Source organism: Limulus polyphemus, unplaced genomic scaffold (genome assembly GCF_000517525.1).
Source record: "Limulus polyphemus unplaced genomic scaffold, Limulus_polyphemus-2.1.2 Scaffold1084, whole genome shotgun sequence".
In the NCBI taxonomy this organism is placed as follows: domain Eukaryota; kingdom Metazoa; phylum Arthropoda; class Merostomata; order Xiphosura; family Limulidae; genus Limulus; species Limulus polyphemus.
In genome coordinates, this window is record NW_013666694.1 from 181,375 (window position 1) to 204,906 (window position 23,532).

At 34.2% G+C, this 23,532-nt stretch overlaps 1 protein-coding gene across 5 annotated transcripts in view; it reads right to left on the reverse strand.

Moving 5' to 3' along the window:
- The window catches only part of LOC111086422, a 224,431-nt gene that overhangs the window by 98,578 nt on the left and 102,321 nt on the right, over positions 1-23,532 (reverse strand). For all 5 annotated transcript variants that reach the window (XM_022389174.1, XM_022389177.1, XM_022389176.1 and 2 more), the window contains exon 5: positions 7,849-7,976. In XM_022389174.1, the coding sequence (XP_022244882.1) occupies positions 7,849-7,976 (128 nt within the window). The remainder of the gene's footprint in view (positions 1-7,848; positions 7,977-23,532) is intronic.

The window sequence follows — 23,532 nt, forward strand, 5'->3', positions numbered from 1 at the left end:
GAGCACGTGAGACGTTCGTTGTGAATTATAGCGTTTGTTATAGCGTGACTGCGGAAATTAAGTGTATTGCAAAGTTGTATTTAGAAAGAATAAACCAGTTTTATTTAAGAAAGGACTTGTATCGGTAAAGTTTCTTCGGAAAGAAATTATACGGAAAATTAACTAACTACCACAGACATAACAATATTCTGGCACTTCAGTTATACGTAGTATACTAACACTTCACTTATTTAGATAATTATTAAGTATTCTATTAAGTACAAAACTTGGAAAATTATTTTTATAACAAATGCAGTCGTTTAGTAAATGTTCTCAGTAGTGCTTGAGAGAGTAGACCATATATTTATATATATGTATAAATGTATCATTTCATTCCAGCCAAAAGCTTGTAGGCCTCTAAAGTTTACGTCCCATCTTCAGTTGTGATATGTAAATAGAAATAGAAATTAATAGACGATAGATAAATAAGAAAAAAATGTTAAGTGAGTGGAGACACTGGGACATAGCGAAAAGAAAGGGGAACTGATTTCTATTGTAGTCAGGATGGACATTAATAGGAGATTCTTTGATTTTGAACGTTTGTTGTTGTTTTTTTAAAGGTGATGATGGGCATCGTCATTTGTTCGGCACTCGAGGTGGTGAATCCTCAGGGTAAATATAATTTGGGAGATTTGGTATTGGGTGGTCAACATTATCAGGATCATCAGAAGGGTGGACAGGATGATTAAGCATACCAGCAAGATAACATTTTAAGTATGAAAACATCTTAAGACATAACGAAGTCGAAGGGTCCGGAAGTGAACAAGTATCATAAAAGTATTTAGTAGGGCTAGGTAGCCGGACATGAAATGCTAACCTGAGAACGTGACGTTCCAAAATCTCTAAACGAAAGAGAGGGGAGAAATATTCGCAAAAATGGCCATAAGTGAGGCAAGGTCGAATGAAAGTCTTATTTTTAAAGAAATAAACTCTCAGGGGTACAGGACAGGCAACAAAGAAGCTTGAGTCGAGAGATAGCAAACCAACAAACAAAAATGACATTTGTTTTATAAGATTTTCTTCACATGTTAGAGAAAGAAGGACAGAATTGTAACTAGAAGTGTCTTGAATAGCATTAAGAAATTGTTTTCATTATTCTAGTCTGTCTTCAAACCCTTTCAGGAAAACAGGCTATGTTGTGACAAGGAAAGACATTGGAGGCAAAACACCACTCGCATCAAAAAATGGTAGCTGACTAAATCAGAGTGATACATTATACTTTTAAAAAGATGGTATATAGCAAAATCAAAGTAACACAGTATACTTTTAGAAAAATGGTATCTAGCACAATCTAAGTAATACACTACACCTTTAAAGAAATGGTATCTGCCAAAATCAAAGTAATACACTATACTTTTAGAATAATGGTATCTAGCAAAATCAAAGTAATACACTATTCCTTTATAAAAATGGTATCTGCCATAATCAAAGTAATACATTATACTTTTAAAGAGATGGTATATAGCAAAATCAAAGTAACACACTATACTTTTAGAAAAATGGTATCTAGCAAAATCAAAGTGATATACTACACCTTTGAATAATTTAAATCTTTAGCTAAATATAATTTACGCTATAGTCAAAAGAAAGGCATTCTGTGGCAATACTGAAGTAAATCAGACTATATCTCCAATTACGCAAAATTAATTTTTACTGTTTGCTGAATACTTTACTCAAACTGTAAATGGTAATTATTTTCTAAGAAGAAATTTAGCTGCGTTTATCGCGCGGATTTATAACCTGAAATGTTTCATAACTGTTCTGTTTGTTCCGCCTGTGGAACACCATTTCCCACATTAACGTTCTTCCCTGAAGATATCATTACACAATAATATCTTATTAAAGACTCGACAAGATTCCAAGATATATTTAAGCTCCTTTCACGTAGTTATACTGCTTACTGGTTAATGATTTCCTCGTTAAACGTAAGACACTTTGACCACTTTTCCCGATTATAGCTACGAGTTTCCTGAAAATTACAGTTTCCAGTTTAGATCCTTATATCCTTCAACAGAATACACAGTGCTTGATTACATGAAGGCGTATTTATGTTAGCTGTGGCTGTTATAATTCTCTATAGTGTATACATAATGACACCGTAATTCACTAAGCAGATACAAATACGTTCTGCAAGACCTATTATAAAACATAGCCTTCATTGAACTTTTAGACTAATTCTCTTCAGGAATTTACAAGTAATGAATTAAGGTAGTTTTCAGTTTTCGCCCTTAATACAAAGGGTAATATTCGGTAAATCCAGCTGTTTGAATTGGACAGTTTCTACATAAACTCTCCACTCCAAGAAATTCTTACTATTTGTTCTGATAATGTCTTTTTTTTTTCTTCTTCTGGTGTTATAAACCAACTATCAGTAAAAATGTTCTATTTTGAAAAGATGCAATTCATTTCATTTTTTACGAAACTATTTACGGCCACGTTATTATAGGGTTAGTTTAGAATATAGGCTCGAATCTTCTGCGGTTATTTTATTCTGAGTTATCATGCAAATCGATGGCTGAAAAACCGCCCATTAAGATTTGAAACACTTCATTGTAGACATTATTTTGGCAACAAGAATGTAATATTACAGTTACAAAAACGATATGGGAGTTCCACGTTATTTAAACACAATACATCAAAATTCAGTAAAAAAATAAAAAATGTACATGATTCAAGATTATATTTTCCCAGTTTTGAAGAAGATGTTTACCTATAAACTGAATTTTTTGTATTGTATGATAATTCTTTAGAATTGCTCTGGTAGTTTTGAAGTCTTACTTGTATATTTTTCAGGAATAATATTTTTTATGAGAAGAAGTATTAAGTGGTTTTTAATGTTTTAGAATTAAACGAATGTTAATATAATTTTATTGATAACATGTTTTTAAATAATTCAATAAAGTTGCTTTGTATAGATTGTTAAGGATCCATGAAAAACAACAACAATGTTGGTTTAGGCCTAGAAAAACTACATCCGTTGAACGTAAGGAAAAGGTCTGTAACTACTTTACTCGAAACATATCCACAAATTCATATTATTGTTTCAAAAATAACTTTATCAGAAGTAAAATAGGGACGTGGCCAGTATACTGTTTTTTTTTATGTTTCGGGCGAATAACTTTCAAAAGTTGCTACTTGGTTTTTGTTTTTAATCTTAGTTGCTTTATTTTTGTAAGTTTCTACTGTAAAGATACCAAGCTCAAGAAAAGTGGCGAAAACGTCCTTCTTTACATATTTTTGCATGCACATCCTGTAATTGCGTCATGAAGTTCAGTGTCAAATGAGAAGTTATCTGTAAATAACGCACACATGACGTTAAATTAACATGGCGGACTCTGGTCCTGTATGTAAACAAGTGAAACAGTTTCACCTTTACAGCAGCTAATATAAAACACAATAATATAACTTACGCTCTTCAGTTTTGCTCAAAATGAGAGAAATCGCTTCTCTAACCCAGTAAAGCATCACATAGGTACAAGGCTTACATTGACTCAAATAGTTGAATCCAAAGTGACTACTTATAATTCAATTATCTTTTAAAAAACTTTCTACAGTTAAAGATATAAAAAATATCATAATTATTAATGTTCCCGTGCAATAAAAGAGATAATTTCTTATAAACAGTCTGGGACTTCCTCCTTAGCAGGGGGCTTCATGATAAAGACAATATCTCACCTTTACAAAAACATGCCCCTGGATCATAACTTGCTAAGAACTTTGAATATCTACAATTTAAACGTAACGTCAAATGAATTTAACGTTCTTTTCTTTTAAGCAAGTTACTATAAATCAGTTTGAGAAACCTTGTCCTTTCAAATGAAACAAGTTACATGGGCAGGACTCGGGCAATGGTATGAGGCCATTCTCCACAAACTTTGCCTATGTAATATAATAGGTAATCAGCTTAACTTTGACAAGAAGTGTTGCTTGGATAGGTATAAGATCTAAAGACCCATTGATTAGGTATTGGCGTGTGAGACCTTACGGTTGAAAGACATTTAACATAGAGTTGTATATAATTACTACGTATTCCAAATGAACTGAACGTCCTGTAAAATATTCTTGAAATGTGTTATCAATTTCAGATTTTAATCCTTTCTTTGACTGACTACTGGCTAAAAATCAACTCTTTAAATATTTTAGTTTGGGTATAAACAAATCATAGACCAAACAGATTTAAAAGAACTATATGCTCTAATATAAACAATATGCCTCAAGTATCAAAGAAAAGATAAACTGATATATAATCAAATGCCACGCATCCATTTCATGATGTAATCCTCTTGTAAACTTGTTAAAGAAAAACGAACATATTTTCAGTACCATATCATTTCTAATATGACGAATTCAGTGAAGACAATAAATTATTATAAAGCCATAAATGTGTATTAAAAGAAAAAAAACGTAAACATTCATGGCCTTGAAATAAATAATATACAATTCAAAGCCCTGGTTTCGTTATAAAATCCCAAGCATGGCAATATATACTGGTACCAAAAAAACGGAGCTTGAATAATATTAAGATAGATAACCCGTTGCAGCTAAGTTAACGGCCATGTTTATCACGTGTAACGAAACTTGTTTGTTCGTTGTTTCGTGAAACTATCTATCGCAGGAAATAAAACACCAGAATTAGGCGTTGTAAGCCGTAAAATTACCAGTGTCCCAGGGGTGGTGGTGGGGCTTAATGGAACTAAGTGTTCTTCTATCAAAAATATTCTACCATAGATTTATTGCATATTTTATTATGCAACATTTTCCTGCCCAAGAAGGGGTGAGGTACTTTAAAGAAAGGTCATTTTCTATACAAAACGACGAGATACTTAGTACCAAGATCATTGTTTCACGCTTGCTTATAGATAAAACAGATTTGTTTCAACAGTGATGATGGTGTTAACTTTACTCAAGGCACGAGATTCTGCATCAGTAATGATCGCAATTATTTTGTTATTACACTCGTTATAAAAAGTTCTAGACACAACTACTTAACTGAATAGAAAAAAACTTACGTTATTTGGAGATGAAGCCTGTCGTGATTAAAAAAGAAATTTATAAATCAATTAATAACGCATAAGTACCAAGAACGTTATTATTATTAATGACTTTTGTAAAGACTATATGTATCATTTTTGAATCTTTACGTTTTGAAGATAGTATTGATCTTGAGGCTTGTGAAGGTTAAAATGGGTTTGTTAACATATATAAACAATTTTATTCAGCTTAGTTTGGATCTAGATATTCTTCGCCACCAGGTTGACAGCCAAATAAGTTTAAATGTGTAAAAATTATTTTTTTAAATTTTGTTCCAAGAATATATTTCCACAGCATGTATCAGGCTTTCTCTGTAAAGCTTTTTTTTCACTGCACACCTTTATTGCATTACAAAAGAAACTGAATCATTTCAAACAGGACACCTCACGTGACTAATGGAAGTACAGGATGCAAGTTCGCTACATTTCGAACTCGGCTGATGCTAGATTTGACGAAATGCTAGATACCAAGTGCTCGGTATTGATCCGGAGTTGTACAGGATTCTGGAAGTTTGTAGGTGAAACAGGTCGACTTCGCGCACGTTATGTAGGTGGTGAAGTTGAGCAACAACTCTAGTGTATCAAAAGCATCACGCAATTGAAGGGCGTGTCTAAACTTAATAGGGCGACAACCCAGATTTTGACAAGGGTTCGATTGAGAAAATGTGTGAGACATTCATTATAAGATGAATCATGCCACTTTGTCAATGAAGGGGGTGTTAAATGTGAGCATAATGTATATAAATAGATACATTATAAAACGGAGAGCTACAAATACAGACGTTAAGTATGCTATGTTAAAACAATTTCGATACTTCACGACCTTGTTACAATCCACATGTAATGTGCGGTCATGCTCCATCTGGCGAAAAACTTTTTTACAACAGCCTTGCAACGTAGTTTCCATTGCAACAGGCTCCTTCTTAAGGACGACGTGTCCAAAATACACAACTCCTCCCTGTTGTCTTTCCATAAGCCATCTGGTGTAGACGGACAACTACTTCCTAGCAATCCTTTCAACAGTCCGATCACATAGAAATCCATGGGCGCTGCATCCAGCGACTTGACTGGTATGTATTCTTATGGAATAGCATCAATATCCATTTCATTTTCTAGGTTGAACGGATATATTGTGGAAGCACCAAATATCTTTTTTTATTATGTTGCGTACTGTTTCTTGTAGCGCCTAGAAAGCTTTTACCAGTGACCTTTGTGTCCTTGGATTCTTACCCATTACAATATGTCACATTTTGCTTACCACTAATGGAATATGACGAGTTACCGGTCTTTTTCTGGATGATCCTGGTGCCCCAAGTTCATCAATATAACTTTTTCCAATGCCATTAAGAACAAGGGTCATTCCCATCTTAGAAATTCTAAATCTCCGTCTAAACACATCTCTATGATCTCATTGTATTAATATTTTTTGTTGAAAAGAGCTGTTACATAGCCTTCCCAAAATCCTTAAATTTTTGGAGGCATAACTGTACCTACGAAACACCAAACAATGTCAAAATGTAGTCCTGATACATCGTTCTACATTGACTTTATATCGACTGCTGTCACTTGATCTACTGATGTGCATGTTCAAAATTGTTTAAAAACAACGTATGCAACCTTTTGTAAATTAAATATTTTACGCACTATAAAATAATTTTTTTATTAACTCCTTCATCACATTAAATTAAAACATGAAGCCATTGCCTTGTATGCATTGTAACAGAACTTTGCAAACAGTTTTCGCTGCGTTGTGAGAACACGCTGCTTCGTTTAGGCCTAATTCAGGCTATTTGTAAACAATTTGTTCAAACCCGTTAAGTGAATGTGGACATATTTTATGACGTAACATTTCAATTACTCACAGATGAAGAACTGCAGAGTGGTTTAGGCAGCAAAATTTTTCAGACGACAATTTTTGCAGCACAGTGAAAACACGCTGATTCATTTAAGCCTAATTTACAAACAACGTTGGAAATTTCGCCAGCATTCTAGACAAATTCTGTGTTGAAGTTAAACAGGTGCGTACTTTATACATTTATTGATAGGATCACGTGATAATGGGCTGTTATATTTTGAAAATTAAACAATTTATAAAGCTTATTCGTTTATTATTATTATTATTTACTCTTTAAGATTCACATGTAGGCCCAGGGATGTGGGCTAAATATACTATGTGACAGTGCTAATAAATAAGATTGGAAACATAAGGTAGAGGTAGAACAAAACAATTATTATCTTCTCTCGTAATTTTGGGTAACAAATGGTCAGTTGTCTTCATAACCAGTCAATAATAGTTTATTGTTAACTTGCATATGAATGGTAGATTTAATTACTGCGAATATAGATTTCACAAAAAAAAAAGTATATCTGTAGGTCTGAACTGTTCATTGAAAGCTTTGTTTTTGTTCTTACTTTGAAGCAGAGGACAACACGCTATCTTTATAATTACGTTGATATAACTCAAAACAGAAAAGGCTTTAATGATAACAAAAATATATGCCATATTATCTGATGTATTCAAATTACTTTATATCCACAGCTAGTACGTTTAGAAAATATGACAAACATGGGTTTAGTACGATTTAGAATATAAATTCAAAGTTTTATAAACAATATCACTATAAGATTTCTAAAACACATTATACATGTACACAAATATAAGTATACTTCATCGTAACGTAGGTAATTGTATATTATTATATACAGAAGATCGAAAGTAATTCTTACGCATGACGCAAATTATCTTTTTTTCCCAACAGAGGACGCTTTTGTTTCTTACCTGGAAGGAGGCTCTAGATGATGGGTAAGGATCAATGAAGACCTTATAAACAGTACAGTTGCGAATGTGAGAACTCAGATCTTCGGATGTTAAGCTCTGTTTCTGTGATGGTATACGCTTAAAACATTCTGTAAAACATTGAAAATAATAAAAGAACGTTACATTCAGATCTTGTGCATTCACATATTGCGTTAGTCAACATACATGTTCAGTGGTTTTAGTCGTTCAGATAGATTTACAGCAGCTTTGCATTCCGTGTGTAATATAAGTAAATACAACACCATTAATTTTTGTATAAATGATTATATTTCTATATATTCATTCTACGTTTCTGTCAAACATATGATTATGTTTGTGTGTAACCTAACATTCTACAAAGCGATCAAATTTATAAAATAACAATACGCTTTAAGAGCCGTATGGAAGAGAGAAAAAAGTGTGGTCAACGTTTCAGCCAAATGATCCACTTCAATTGCTGATGAAGGTAGTTTAGCATATTCTTAACCCAATTTATCTCCTTCCTTAAACTTTTGGTCACAGCTTAGTCGCTCGAGCGCCTTGATCGTGAATCCGAGGGTTCTTGGTTCGAGTCCCACATTTTGTGCCTGTTGCTACGCTATAAGAGTGATGGCTGTCAAATCTCACCATTCTGTCAGACAAGAGTTGCCTAAGAGTTTCTCGAATGCTCTTGATTCGCTGCTTTCCATCTAGTCTATTAGATCAAAATTAAAATTGGCAGTATGCAAATAGCCCTTGTGTAGCTTTGTTTCAAAATTCTAAACAAGCAAGCAAATATTTTTATGTAATTGCTGTTATTTTTTTTTATCATTTTTAGTTTCATTTACATCAGAAACATCTGTTACGATTGTCACATGAATTCCACGCAACGTATAAATTTAGTTTAAATTAGAAGCCGTTAACAAAATATATTAAGTACAATAAGACAAAATAAGCATACTGATGACATATGTGTTAATCTCATCTTTATAATCTTTCAAATGGTTATTTCAAAAAACAAAACTTATTATGAAGCTTAGAACTGTTGTTTTCATTAATTTATTTGAAAAGATACAACTTACGAATTATAAATTGTTAATTACTAAACATTCAACAAATGGCTTATAAAAATTAAAAACAAGAAAAGCGTTTATAAACTACAATTCTTTTTTTTTTCTGTGAAAAAGTTGTTGAATATTTTGTGTAAGCATGAGGACCTGTAGGCACTAAACTCTCTAATTGACATTACGGCCACTTTAGTTAAACTTAGCTTTAAAATTATAGCCAATAATAGTGTAGAAGGTTACAAATGTGAGTACAAGTGTTGTTTAAGTCTATTAAAAATCTATATTTAGAACTTCCTTTTAGTAAACGGTTAGCATCACCCAATATAGTCGTGATTATGCTGTAAATAGACTTGTAGAATTTGTTTACTATGTAAGTAACGCAAAAAATAATTTCCTGACGTTAATCCAGTTGCTATATTTGGTTTTAACGTTTAAATTGGCCAAAAAGACTAGAAAGTGCCAGACGTCATGAAAGGTTTCAATTAAGTAACATCAAAACGGTTAGAAAATTAAGATGTTTGTATAATGTGAGATCACCGATATATAAGACGGAGTTTATACCAGATTTAAGATATATATATATGTCCTTTATAATGAAAGGAAGAGGCAACAATAAAAAATGAAAATGTTTATTAACAAAAATTGTGCTTGGAATGGAAAAGAAAATATTTCAAAGAATGATACAACTGAAAATTACTTTCTTCAAGTGAAAAAATAACACAATTCTTGGAGTTGTCATTAAACAGAAAAACATCTGGAGACAAGACACCTTTTGATTCAGCGGATCTGAGAGGTACCTTCAAAAACAAAATGGCAACACTATAAAAGTCTAGTTTAGTGAGCAGCCTTCCTAACCTTATTCCAAAAATATTTCTATGCAATTGAGCAAGAGAATATAGTACAGCAAACGTTGGAAAGACCAGCTGAATATGTACAGGATTCTCAGAAAGTTATTGCTCTTACCATATTCAATCTGATTTACGAAAGAAACGCAACCAAAAATACCTCTATAACCTTAGTCCAAAAATGGCAAAAGTTAGTGTCTTTGGTTAACTAATTGTAGTAAAGAAATGGACCTTTTTTTGGTAATATTGGTATTATTATAATAAAATACTCGTTAATTGATAAACTCATATATATTTACATTAGTGGAAATAATCAGGGAAACGGTGAGGAAAAGGGCAAGTACTACGGGAATGTCATCCATTTATCGCATGAAAATACTGATAGCTTACACCATGACTAGTTGCCATCCAACCAATCAAGAAGTGCCACACAAGCATAAAACCAATACAATAATATAGGCCATCATACTATACCCAGTAGTAGTGGTATGATTACAGAAAGGCTGCCAGAACTGAAATACGGCATAATAAATGTATATAAATCAATTTTAGCCGCTTGAGAATACTCCGTTCGAAAAACTGTGGCAAGAGTCCATGTTTCATTAGGAACTACATACAAAACAACAAAGAAAGTACATGAAACTTGTATCGTTAATATTAGAATTGGTCGAGGTAGAAAACCAAAACTTTACAAAACTAATATTACGTATCTTAAAATAGATTCTTTACGAGACATACAACGGGTGAATATTTATCTTGCCAATTATTTTACAATAAATACGAATGTGAATGTTACCCAAAGGACAGTCAGTAAGATACACATTTGCACGAATTGGTGTGAACGGTCTGGTCAAAAACCACTGCTGAGAATATGTAACCAAACAAAAAATCTTGAAATGGGAATCACCACATACAGTGGAACGCGCAAAGCTTTTGAAGACGTGCTCATTAGAGATAATTCCATGTTCAAATTGTCTTGTAACAAAACAACAGCTTGTTCTAGGGCAGAAAGTAGAACGGTACCATTTGTCTGGTAACAAAACAACAGCTTGTTCTATGGCAAAAAATAGAACGATACCATTTGTCTGGTAACAAAACAACAGCTTGGTCTATGGCAAAAAGTAGAACGGTACCATTTGTCTGGTAACAAAACAACAGCTTGGTCTATGGCAGAAAGTAGAACGGTACCACAGTCAAAGACAACACATCTAAAGCGATCGCACAAGTTTGGAGGTCTATCTCAGCCAACGGTATCGATTGTTTACACAAAACTGCTGACTGCTGACAAACGGGTAAATTCGGATCCATCCTGTCATTCCCTTAGGTAGGGATTCATCTTTCAGCAAGACAATGATCCCAAGCATACAGTAAATGTGGTGAAATGATATCTTGACGACAAAGAGACTGATGAAACACCCATAACCATGGTTTGGCCTGCATGAAGTCCCGATGTTATCATTCTTGAGGCTGTATGGGTTTGTGCAATAACTGAGAAGGTCAACTTGGCTGAATTGTGTGGAGCTATAAAGAACATTTGGAATAACAGTCCAGAATTATACACTGATAAACTGTATGGAGAAAAAATGTGTAAATCTTTGTGTAAAGCAAAAAACTCTCTCTCTCTCTCTAACACACACACACACACAAATACTAGTGCAGTGTTTCTCTAACGTAGCAGGTTTCCGGGGGGGGGGGGTCACGAGCTGTCTGCGCTGAGTGAATTTTTTTTTAGTCCTCGAGGTGTCTGAGAGGTGCACATATCAACTTTGTTATGAATTATGATGAACTGTGTTTTCATCCTTGTAGAGATAATGGGGGTCGCGACGACCAAAGCCCGGACGCGGGGGTCGTCTGGCATATCCGACTAAGAAATACTTATCCCCTTTTCTTTTGTATTTTCTGAGATAATGTTTTGTACCACTAATAAAATCACCACGAGTTGCCGTTACTCGTTGTTTGTGACATTTCCATGTATATCGATCCTGTTTCCATAATTATTTATCTTATTGTTCATTTAGTAGGAAGGTGACATGAGTTTGTTCGTTTTTTCGAAAATTAAGACAACATTCAAAACCGTAAAGCCAAATCAATTACAATTACTTTGATATTAACACAGTAGAAGGCAATTTACTGTAGGTTTCTTAACTGTAGCGAAAAAAAGTCAGTGCAAATGTTGTCAGTACTTTGTGATCAACATTACGTGAAAAGATTAACATTTAAAATGCATTAAGGTTGAATCCACAGTCATAGAGCAAGTGAGCAGACTTATAAAAAACAAGGTGGAAGCTGAGTTTAGCAATGACTCATTCAGTTTGGGCAAATGTCTTGGTATTCGGGCCGGCATGGCCAGGTGGTTAGGGCGCTCGACTCGCAATCTGCGAATCCCCGTCACACCAAACATGCTCGCCCTTTCAGCCGTGGGGGGGGGGGAGCGTTGTAATGTTACAATCAATCCCACTATTCGTTGGTAAAATAGTAGCCCCAGAGTTGGCGGTGGGTGGTGATGACTAGCTGCCTTCCCTCTAGTCTTACATTGTTAAATTAGGGACGGCTAGCGCAGATAGCCCTCGTGTAGCTTTGCGCGAAATCCGTAACAAACAAACGACAAGTCTTGGTATTGTTTTTTTACTTGCAAATAATACTTTAGTAAAATAAAGCAAAATAAAAATACTAGTCCGAGTCCAGCTATACTTAATCGAATCTAGGAAATGAATTAAAGATTCTGTGTACATGAGACTAAGCAACCTAGAAAAATATACAGAAGAGAGTGGACTTGGAAGAATTAGAAACTCGGTAATTCACTTTATAAAGAGAGATTTGCTCAAAATCGCTTTCTCTCTATTTCATTGTCATTTCCTTATGTTCAGAAACAATACTGACATTACAGGGCAAAAGTGTATTAGTACGCAGTATTTTTCGCTGTATTCAAAACACAAGAACTTTGAGTTTTGTATACTCAAAACATATGTTACAATAGGCTTTGTTTGTATTGTACAATATAAAGTCATGTTGAGTAGCTGATAAATGTACTACAGTCTTGGCCAAAATGTTTGCATACTGCATTGATGTTATTGTCTAAATGCATGGAGTAGTTATTCACTAAATGCCAGATTAGTAACCGAGAAGGCAGCGTATGATCGGACAAATATGTACGAGTTGTTATTCTGGTCTGCATAAGTTGTTTTGAGCAAAAACACATACATACTTGTTCTGTATAAAAGGGTGTGCTTTGGATATAATATTTTTCGAAACAGATCAACGTTTTGTTAAGACAATTTATCTGTACCTGGTTTATAGTCAGACCTTGTCACGTGCCAGAAGCTATAGGGCGTCAAATTGTTCGACATTACCATAACAATAGGGTACCTCAATGTACTGTATCAAGAATCCTGAAACGGCAATGAACTACAGAAAACGTTGTTTTCAGTAAAACCTAGTGGTAGACGCCGGAAAACTACTGCCCGAGATGACGATGTTTTGATCAGATTAACACGCCAAGGTCGAAAGAATTATTGTAACATCTTACGATAGGAATGACATGAACACATCCATTCAAAAGTATCCAGAAGAACAGTGAATAGAAGACTAAACAAATAAGATTAATTTGCAAGAAGAGCTAGCTATCTGCACACCGATATGGACCAGAATTCACCGCCGTCACTGTGTTACTTGGGCAAGAAAGCATGCTAAATTACAGTTAGGACACTAGCGTCATTTCATCTTTTCATATGAGTCCTGTTTCTTCTGGCTTGTCAAAGTTGATGGTAGGATTCATGTTCGTCGTGTGCCTAGAGAACAGATGAGGGAAGACTGTCTTTCTCGCAGGAAACACAAAGGAGGTGGTGCAGTACACTTTTGGGCAGCTATTCATCAGGTGAACAAACTGCTCTTCATATCCTCCAGGGAAATGTCAATGGCGCCTCCTACAGGCATCACACGAAGATTATTTGTATGCCACATGCTAGGGCAAAGTCTGGCAATGTCTTTGTGTTTCAGGATGACAATGCCACTGTCCACGGGATTATCTCGACCAGAAGGATGCTACAAGATTGCCATGGCCAGCAAAGTCTCCAGATTGCAATCCCATTGAGAACTCTTGGGCAAAACTAAGCGGGAAAATTGCTAACCAAGATCGTAAATCAGCTACTTTAGCTGAGTTGCAGTGCCTTTTAGTGACAAGTTGGGATGAAATCACGGTGGATTACATCAATACCTTCATCGACAGCATACTACATAGCCATGCGGAGGTTATTAGAGTACGAGGAGGCCCAACCAAATACTGAATGTTTAATATGGACACATATAAGGCTACAGACGCTATTCATAATAATCTGATGTTATATTTTGTTATTATATATGTTTTGGTAAAGTTTTGTTGTGATAGGTGGAATGCTGAAATATACGTCTTTCTACAGGTGTCTGATAAAATTGTTTGCTGCTCTAATAAATCGTTCCTGATGTCCATAGAAACTGTACCATTATACAAATTACATATGTAGATGTTTAATATAACATGCATTTCTCAGTTTCACAGCGTTAAGTGTATTTGTATTCCATCTTAATAATAATTATCTTATTTGTTACAAAAATATCAAACATTTAGGCCAAGACTGTACATTGCACCTAACAACTAGGAAAGTCTAAATGTAAACACGTAAGACAGAACATATACATTCATAATTTTCAAAATCTTTCAATGTTGTGGTAGAGAACATTATAGACATTAAAAGTCTTTACACATTGGTTTTCCATGATGAATGTATGAAAGACCTAGATCCATTATATTATCTGGATTCTCTTTTCTCTTGTTGAACCTGTATTAACCCTGAACGGGCTTCTTTGATGGCTAGTTTTACCACCAAATTAAAGGTATTGCTGTGGGTGCTAAAATGGACCCTCTTCATGTTCCATTACTTGTTGGACATATAGAACACTTAACTTTTTTCCACCAATCACGGAACACTTCCAACTCTTTAGAAACGCTATATTGGTTTCATATTTCACTTCAAGACCGTTGTTTGTAAGTTAAACAACGGTCTTGAAGTGAAATATGAATGTCTAGAAAAGATTAGCTCGTTCACGAAATTATCCATGTAAAGTGTAAGCACGGGATGGAAGGGGGAACAAATTGTAAAACGTTTTTAAGTCTCACCAACAAAATCCCATTACAAACCCACCGATTCCAATTCATATCTCCGCTAAGACTCTTCCTATCCATACTATACAGTTCAGCCACTTCAACATTCTCAGTTTCTAGGACTGTGTAGACTTTGTAGCGGACAAAGCATTCAAATCAAGATCTTAAGAAATTAAAAACTTCTTTATCAATCGCTCCTACTTTAAGGACTAAAAGTGACAGTTATCCAACGCACCAGTTCTGTAACCCGAGAATACACTGTGAAGCTTAAGTCTACAAAGTCTCAATTATCACTTATATTTACTTTCCATCTTAACACTACTAATGTTGCTCAGATCACCAAACATAATTTAGTATCCTCCAAGATTTTTAAAGAAAGCCCACACGTCTGTTACAAATATTATAAAAATATCAAAAGCAATTTTTCTATGATATCATCCAGAAATCAACCCTTTGTGAACTGAGATACATCTTGTTGTCACAGAAAGAAATGCGTCAGTTGCCAATATATTAACACCATAACATCCATGCATGGCCTTAATGGAAAAGTTTAAATACAACAGCCATTCACGTGCATCTCAACAAACCTGATACATGATTAAAAGAAACTGGCATATAAATATCCTGCTATCAACCCGGAACGTATGGTAGTTACTAAGCACGTTCTCCTTAAAACACATAATTAAAGTTTTAGTTTAACATAATGAGAGTGTTAAATACCAAACACCTGAAAAATGTCGTGTTATTTTATGCTAAAAATCATTTATAGCTGTTAGAGAAACTTAAAATGTTGTGTTATTTTATGCTAAAATAATTTATAGCTGTTAGAGAAACTTTCACTTGCGGAGTGTTTGCAAATTATTGAGATTAAACAAAATCCTTGCATTTCATTCGTACAAAGTCATTCTCCAAATGGTTTTATATAAACACATTTTATTGTCTGAATAATATGTATAACCACGTTTTCTCGTTGAATACGACATTGGTTACAAATAATAAAGCAGCGTTATTTTCTCCTGTTTCCTGTACAATCGTTTCACGTCGTTAAACCCCAGTCTTAGGTAGTCTCATAAATAAACTGTAGTGAATGACCTGACTATAAGTACATCTAGATTTGTCCCCTAGACACTGTACAGCGGAGAATGCTTATGAATCTTCGTGCGTACGTGAGGTGAGAATCCTCTATCTACTTATTGATCTTAATTTAAGGTAATGACATCTGACCAGCGATGTCATCAGAGACATTTCTAAACAAGACTAATAGTTCAACACAAGAAAGCCATAACCCAATCACCTGATTCGTTTAGTATAACGGGAATTTCTTGTTTTTTCGGAGTTCTTATCTAAGAAAGCAGTTTACATTTTGGATGAAGAAATACAAGTATCTGAATATAACATTGAAAAACTCACCCTTACTCACTCTAAATAGCTCACCGGGGTATGTAAAGCTTTTCAAAACGTCTCCTTGTGAATGTCAGTTTCTTTTAATCATGAGCCTAACTGCCTAAAGTCAGTTTCGCTGAATGGAAATATGCCCTGTAAAAACATCGGATGAGGTGAAGAAAATATGACATAGATAGAGGAGGTAATATAATAGTTGAGGCAAGTTCCGGGTGCAAGAAAAATTAGGTTGAGCGTTTAGAGCATTCTGAAGGATATATTATATGAAAATTTCTAGTTTTTAGTATATAACAATAATAAATATATAGATACGTGGACAGAGTTTATAAACGTTTTAATGGGTAGGATGTATAGGACACTTTGAAAGGAAGAGAGCAAAAATAGTCTAGTTGATGGAATTATTGTTAGTATAGAGCGCATATTGCTCCGCATAGGTGTCTGGAACTCCCTTGAACACGTTTCACCAAGAATGCTCTGGAAAGAAGTCCAGTAAGTATCGATAAGAGGCATGGCTGGTAGGTAGATTAGTAGTATCGGGTTATGTGCAAGGTGCCAAAGCAGTTTGAATTACGTGAAGTTGAGAGGAGAGAGAGAGATTATAGGTTGTTGAAATGCTACATAATCACAAATCATGTTAGTTAGCATGTTGAGTAGAATATATAGGAAAAGTGTGATGGGTAGAGTGTACAGGATAAACGTTATGGGTAAATTGTTTAGGATGTGTAGAAAACAAACCTTGTTGATAAAGACAGTGGAAACCCTCGTTTAGTAGCATTTACTCATGATGTTTCATCACATTTCGTAAACATAAACACCTTTCAAGTTTATTCATCTAATAGCTTAAAATAAAGTTTTATTTCACATAGTGTCTTGGCTGCTGCAAATCCAGCTAATGCGGGTATTTTTGGTGTTTCAGTATGATATCGATCATTGTTTTTCTATTCTGATTTTTCAAGACACCAACTGGGGATTCGAGGCACTGTCAAATAGAATCGTGGCATAGGACCCTTGTGTCAGTGTCTAGCGATGGCTCTGGCATAAGGACTGAAACATCTGGGCAAAAATTAATCTAATTTATAAAATGGGCTAGTTACGCTACTGTTCATTTCGTATCGAGAATTATTTTCCCCTTCCAAAAAAAGGAGAGGGCGTTACTTTAGTAAAAACTTGAGGACTCGTTTGTTGTGATCACTGAAAAAGTGTTCCAGATGAAGAAAAACTATGTTTTAGTGTTAATATTGGCAAGTTTAGTTCAGGCTTGATGATGCAAGTATTGATGTATTCAGTCTACTAAATTGCTACGAGCTTCATGTATATGGAAAACAACATACACACATATATATAAAATTAGTTTGTGGCAAGTTTTAACCCTGTGCATTACAGAAATCTAGGTCTTCCGGAACTCCAAAAATGCGAAACGTGTGTCAAAATGAGAAGGAATAGGAGAGATATAGTACTTTTTTCATAAAGAGTGAATAACGTTATGGCTTGGACTGGTTCTATTTCTAGCAGTGGAGGTGCAGTACTTCTTCCGTGAAGGATCAGTAGCGTTACGGCTTGGATCAGCTCTGTTTCTAGTGGCACTAATATTCAGAAAGGGCTTTTTCGACCATGCAATTCACATCTTTCTTTGTGCGATTACCATATTGTAAATCAAACATGCATATTTCTGGATCCCTAAACCATGTTTGTTCTGTCACAAGCATGAAAGCACTCTGGCACGGATCAAACTGCAATCAAGTATGTGACATCAAAGTTCTGCTACTTATGGATCTTCCATGACACAATTTCAGTTCTTCAGCTTATATGTGGCAACTGTTGCCATTGTCGTTCAAAGAAAGCTGTTGTGCTCATGAAGAATCGGTTTTATGGTACCAAGACTCCCACTGTCACTACACAACTGTGACACTTCTAATATAGCAAATCAATAAACTCTCAATTTACCAACTAATTTATTCCACATTAAATACTCTATATTACATCATACTCGGTAATTTTATTTATTTATTTATTTATCCTGTTACGCACTCAATGATCCTACAAAGATAAACAAATGGGTGAAATACTTCTATGTAAAATACACAGAAAACCCTAGTAGTAATACATGGGATTAACTGTAATATTGACGGTGTTTTGTTTATGAGTCACATGTAATTAAGGACACTTTAACCAACAAACTAATGGGCCTACACACATTTCTCTGCATCACTATCTGAGAAAACTGTGTTTAAAAATCTATGAAATCTATGGGCCTATTGGTCTTTCTGGGGTTAATATACCACACCTATCAATGGATCGGTGCAAGTTTCCGTCCAAATCTGATATAAACCATGATTTTTCTAGGGTTAATATATCACACCTGTCAGTGCATTTGTGAAGGTTTTCGTCCAATTCTGATATGTACAATGGTCTTTCTAGGGTTATTATACAAGACCTGTCAATGCGGTTGTGCAAGTTTTCGTCCAGTGCTGATATGGATCATTTGAGTCTTTATTGATATCTATTCTTTTGAGCTACAATTCTCAAAATATGGTGTCGAAAATATGACTCATGTTGTGTACGCAAAACAACCTTGAGTCTTAAATGACTTCCAAGGTTTCTTTCTTTGCCTTGAATAATTTTCGCCCTTTGAAAAATCTTGCATGTTGTTTCTGGGTAAAGATAATAGTAGAATTGCGAGAAATCTCGTGTCTTCCTCCTTAATAAAGATAATTGTTTGTTTGTTTTATAATTAAGCACAAAGCTACCCAAGGGGCTATCTGTGCTCTGCCCGCCACGGATATCAAAACCTGGATTCTAGCGTTCTAAGTCCGCAGACATACTGCTGTGCCACTGGGGAGCTGATAAAGATAATCATAGAATTATTAGAACTCTTACTTATTCCTTCTGAATAAAAACAATAACTCAGTTATGTAAGCCAAAAAAGATGTAATACTAAAATAAAAACATCACCAATCAACTAATAATCGAAATATCTTAAATTTTGCGTATTCTCCCTGGATAAAGGTAATCGAAATATCTTAAATTTTGCGTATTCTCCCTGGATAAAGGTAATCGAAATATGTTAAATTTTGCGTATTCTCCCTGGATAAAGGTAATCGAAATATGTTAAATTTTGCGTATTCTCCCTGGATAAAGGTAATCGAGATATATTAAATTTTGCGTATTCTCCCTGGATAAAGGTAATAATCGAATTACGAGAAAGCTTATTTATTCCCTTTGAATAAAAATAATAACTGACTTATGTAAACCATAATGGTGTAATCTTAAACAAAAACAATACAACTAATTTTAACTAGCTCTTTTCCAGAACAATAGAAGATGGACTGAGGTGTTATATTTGTTTTAATTTTACTTCTATTGTAAACGGGAGTGAAAAAATAACCTCCTTATTTGAAACTAATGAAGGGTTTAGAGAAGTAAGATCTATACTTTCAGCGTTTAAAAGGTAAATATTTTGTGGTTTCACATATACTTTAGAGCAAGCATTGTGTAGTTTCATACATACTCTCATCGACTCTATAAGCTAGCGTTCTTTTATAAGTTTAATAGAGCCCTGATTTAAAGTTTGCAAATAGAATATTTGTTTATATAGGAAAAAGTAATTCGGTTAGTAAACAGGTTTTGGCTTTGTACATGAAACATGTTTCAATTTAGATGTGAAAAAGTGAATTGTGTGTTGGAAGAAAAATAACATTTCTGGATAAACAAATACGGTATAATTCAGGTACTAAAAGATTACTATTGTGAAATTAAAAAAATAGAATTGTTTCTTCTGTTATCAGCCATGACTGATAAGGTAAGTTCTATCTCTGATATATATTAGTATCGATGATGTATTTCAGTACTTCATATCTATTAGATCATTACTGAATGACGTGGAGATGAAAATAATACCTCTATTCAACTAGTTGTCAACATTACTTTCGCAATAACGCAGTCCCGGACATTATTACTTTAATAACATCTGTTTACAGAGTTCTAACGAACTGACGGCGCCACCAAACAACTAAATATTGGAACAGCTATCCAGTCAGCCAATTCTTGCTGGGAAGGAGAATAGAATCAAAACCTGAACTGGTTGCTAGTTTTCCAGGAAACGACAAGCATGTATGTATATATACATTCAGTGAATTTTATCTGATGTGGCGTAATCACGACACGAATATGTAGTGTAACACACATGAACTCATTTTTTATTGGCTAACATTAATGACGAACAAACAAGCAATGAATTCCATAGCCGACAATTTTTCAGTGTTAATAGACAGGTTGAAATATTTATAAAAGTATTTTATGTTGAAATACGTGATAGGAACAAGATTTTACTGCGCTTACTTTGTAAGTCAAGAGTGAGAGAGATAAATAGAGATAGAATGTATAGGAAACATCTTTCTTGATTGCAATTTCCGTCAATCACTGTGTAATATTTTACATTTTCCATCAATCTCTGTGTAATATTTTACATTTTCCATCAATCACTGTGTAATATTTTACATTTTCCATCAATCACTGTGTAATATTTTACATTTTCCATCAATCTCTGTGTAATATTTTACATTTTCCATCAATCTCTGTGTAATATTTTACATTTTCCATCAATCACTGTGTAATATTTTACATTTTCCATCAATCACTGTGTAATATTTTACATTTTCCATCAATCACTGTGTAATATTTTACATTTTCCATCAATCTCTGTGTAATATTTTGCATTTTCCACCAGTTACTGAATAATCTTATATTTTCCAACAATCCATGAGTAACATTTTCTGTACTAGCTTATAAGTGTTCAATTTCTAAATTAATTCAAGACCAAGGAGAAAAGAACTTATCAGAGTTTGGACCTCAGCATAGTTACATTGACAATGTTTCTGTTTATAAGCTAAGTACTACAGATCCACATTGACAATGTTTCTGTTTAAAATTTAAATACTGCAGATAAACATCGACAACGCTTCTGTTTATAATTTAAATACTACAGATACACATCGACAACGTTTCTGTTCTCGCTGGATGCCTATTGTTGCTTCATCTGATCTGAATGTTAGTAGAAAAATGCATAAACCACATTATAGTTTCTGTTATGTATTAATATAATCAAACTAAAATTGAAACAAGTATTTTGTATCTGTGGAAAAGCTACTAAGGCTCTCTTCCGCCTTCCCTAATTCTGAACTAATGACCAGAGCCACGGAAGGCAACTAGTAAGTAGCACCATACCACCTATCATCAAGGCTAAGGGATTGACTGTCGTTCTTATAACGTACCAACTGTTTAACGAGAGTAGATTTTAAGGTATCGCACGGTTTCGGGCCCGACTTGCCAGATCCGAAATCCAGAGTTCTACCAAATAGCCAACCAGCGCCCAGTTTGTCCGGCATTACCTTGGTAAAAGTCGAATGATTACCTAATATTCTTTTGAGTTGAATATCGTTTCGTTCTACAACATTACAAGATATACATGTATTAGGGTTATCTGATATTACAATTAAATGTCCTTTTGTTATTCTTCATTACGAGAAATTATAGGTTGTACATCTATTTAATACCACAAGTATTGCTTTATTTGTTTTGGTAAATATGTTTGTCATTTCGATCAAATTTTCGAAGTTTTTGACTCATTTGATTAATTATTTTTGTTTTGTAAATGAATGTGACTATTTTGTCTGAATATTCTTCGTATTTTGGTTGATGTGTTTGTTTAATAATTTCGCACAAAGTTATACAAAGGGTTATCTGTTCATAGCAGTCCTTAATTTGTAATTAATACACTAGAGGGAAGGCAGCTAGCCAAAAACACTAAAAGCCAATTTTTTGGCTACTCTTATCTGACCAAATAGTATGATTTGACCGCTACTCTTATAATGCACCCATGGCCTCAAAGTGCGGAAGCGTTTGTTCGGCAACGGAATACAAACAATAAATCCACAGATTCACAGATGGACATTCTAACCACTAGACGACGCTCGATCCCTGGTAGTTGCATATTCGTGCTTTTTTATCATTTTGGGTTTTGATAAATGTTACTGTCTGTTTTGATCAAAAGTTTTCATCAGTTTTTGTGTTTATATATATATATATATATATTTATATATGTCTATGTTTTCTTCTGTGGTTTGTTAAATGACTTTTGACTATTTTAATTGATTTTTTTGTATTTTTTAGTTACGTCAGTATGTGTTTAGTCATTTTTTGTATTTAGGTATATGTCGCCAGCTGTCTGTTTTGACCAAATATTTTTGTGTTTGATTTTGACAGATGTGCCTACCTTTTTATAAACCTTTTTTCTATTTGGTTAAAAGAATGGTCTGTTTTAAACTAATTTTTGACGTGATTTGGCAAACGTATTTTCCAGTTTTGATCGAAGTTTCTATGTGTTTTGGTACACGTGTCTTCCAATCTTTACCGAACTTTCTACGTGTTTTGGTAGTTGTGTCATCCAATTTTGCTCGAAGTTTCTCGTGTTTTGGTAGACGTGTCTTCAAGTTTTAATCGAACTTTCTGTGTGTTTTGGTAGACGTGTCTTCAAGGTTTAATCGAACTTTCTACGTGTTTTGGTAGACGTGTCTTCCAGTTTTGACCGAACTTTCTACGTGTTTTGGTAGACGTGTCTTCTAGTTTTGATCGAACTTTTTAAGTGTTTTGGTTGATGTGTCTTCCAGTTTTAATCGAACTTTCTACGTGTTTTGGTAGACGTGTCTTCCAGTTTTGACCGAACTTTCTACGTGTTTTGGTAGACGTGTCTTCCAGTTTTGACCGAACTTTTTACGTGTTTTGGTAGATATGTCTTCCAATTTTGATCGAACTTTCTACGTGTTTTAGTAAATGTGTCTTCTTATATTCATAATACTTTAGTCGAAATTAATAAACGCTTGTCACGTTTTAGGTATTGTTATATATCCTGTGTTAATGGTATATAATTTAGGGCATCAAACTGTCCAAAAGTGATCATCCATTCATTTATCTCATAATGTATGCAGTACGAATGTTATAATGTTCAAAATTTGCTCCTTAGTAAAACATATTGTGTCTGTTTAAGGATTTACCACATTGATCTCCTACAGTAATGAGCTAGGTTTAATAATTACTGTTTTGTTATCAGAGTTAATTGTGCTTCATTAAGCCTAAATTGTCACATCATCGTCGCCACACATTGTTTTGTTTGTTTGTTTTGAATTTCGCGCACGGCTCCACGAGGGCTATCTGCGCTCGCCGTCCCTAATTTAGCAGTGTA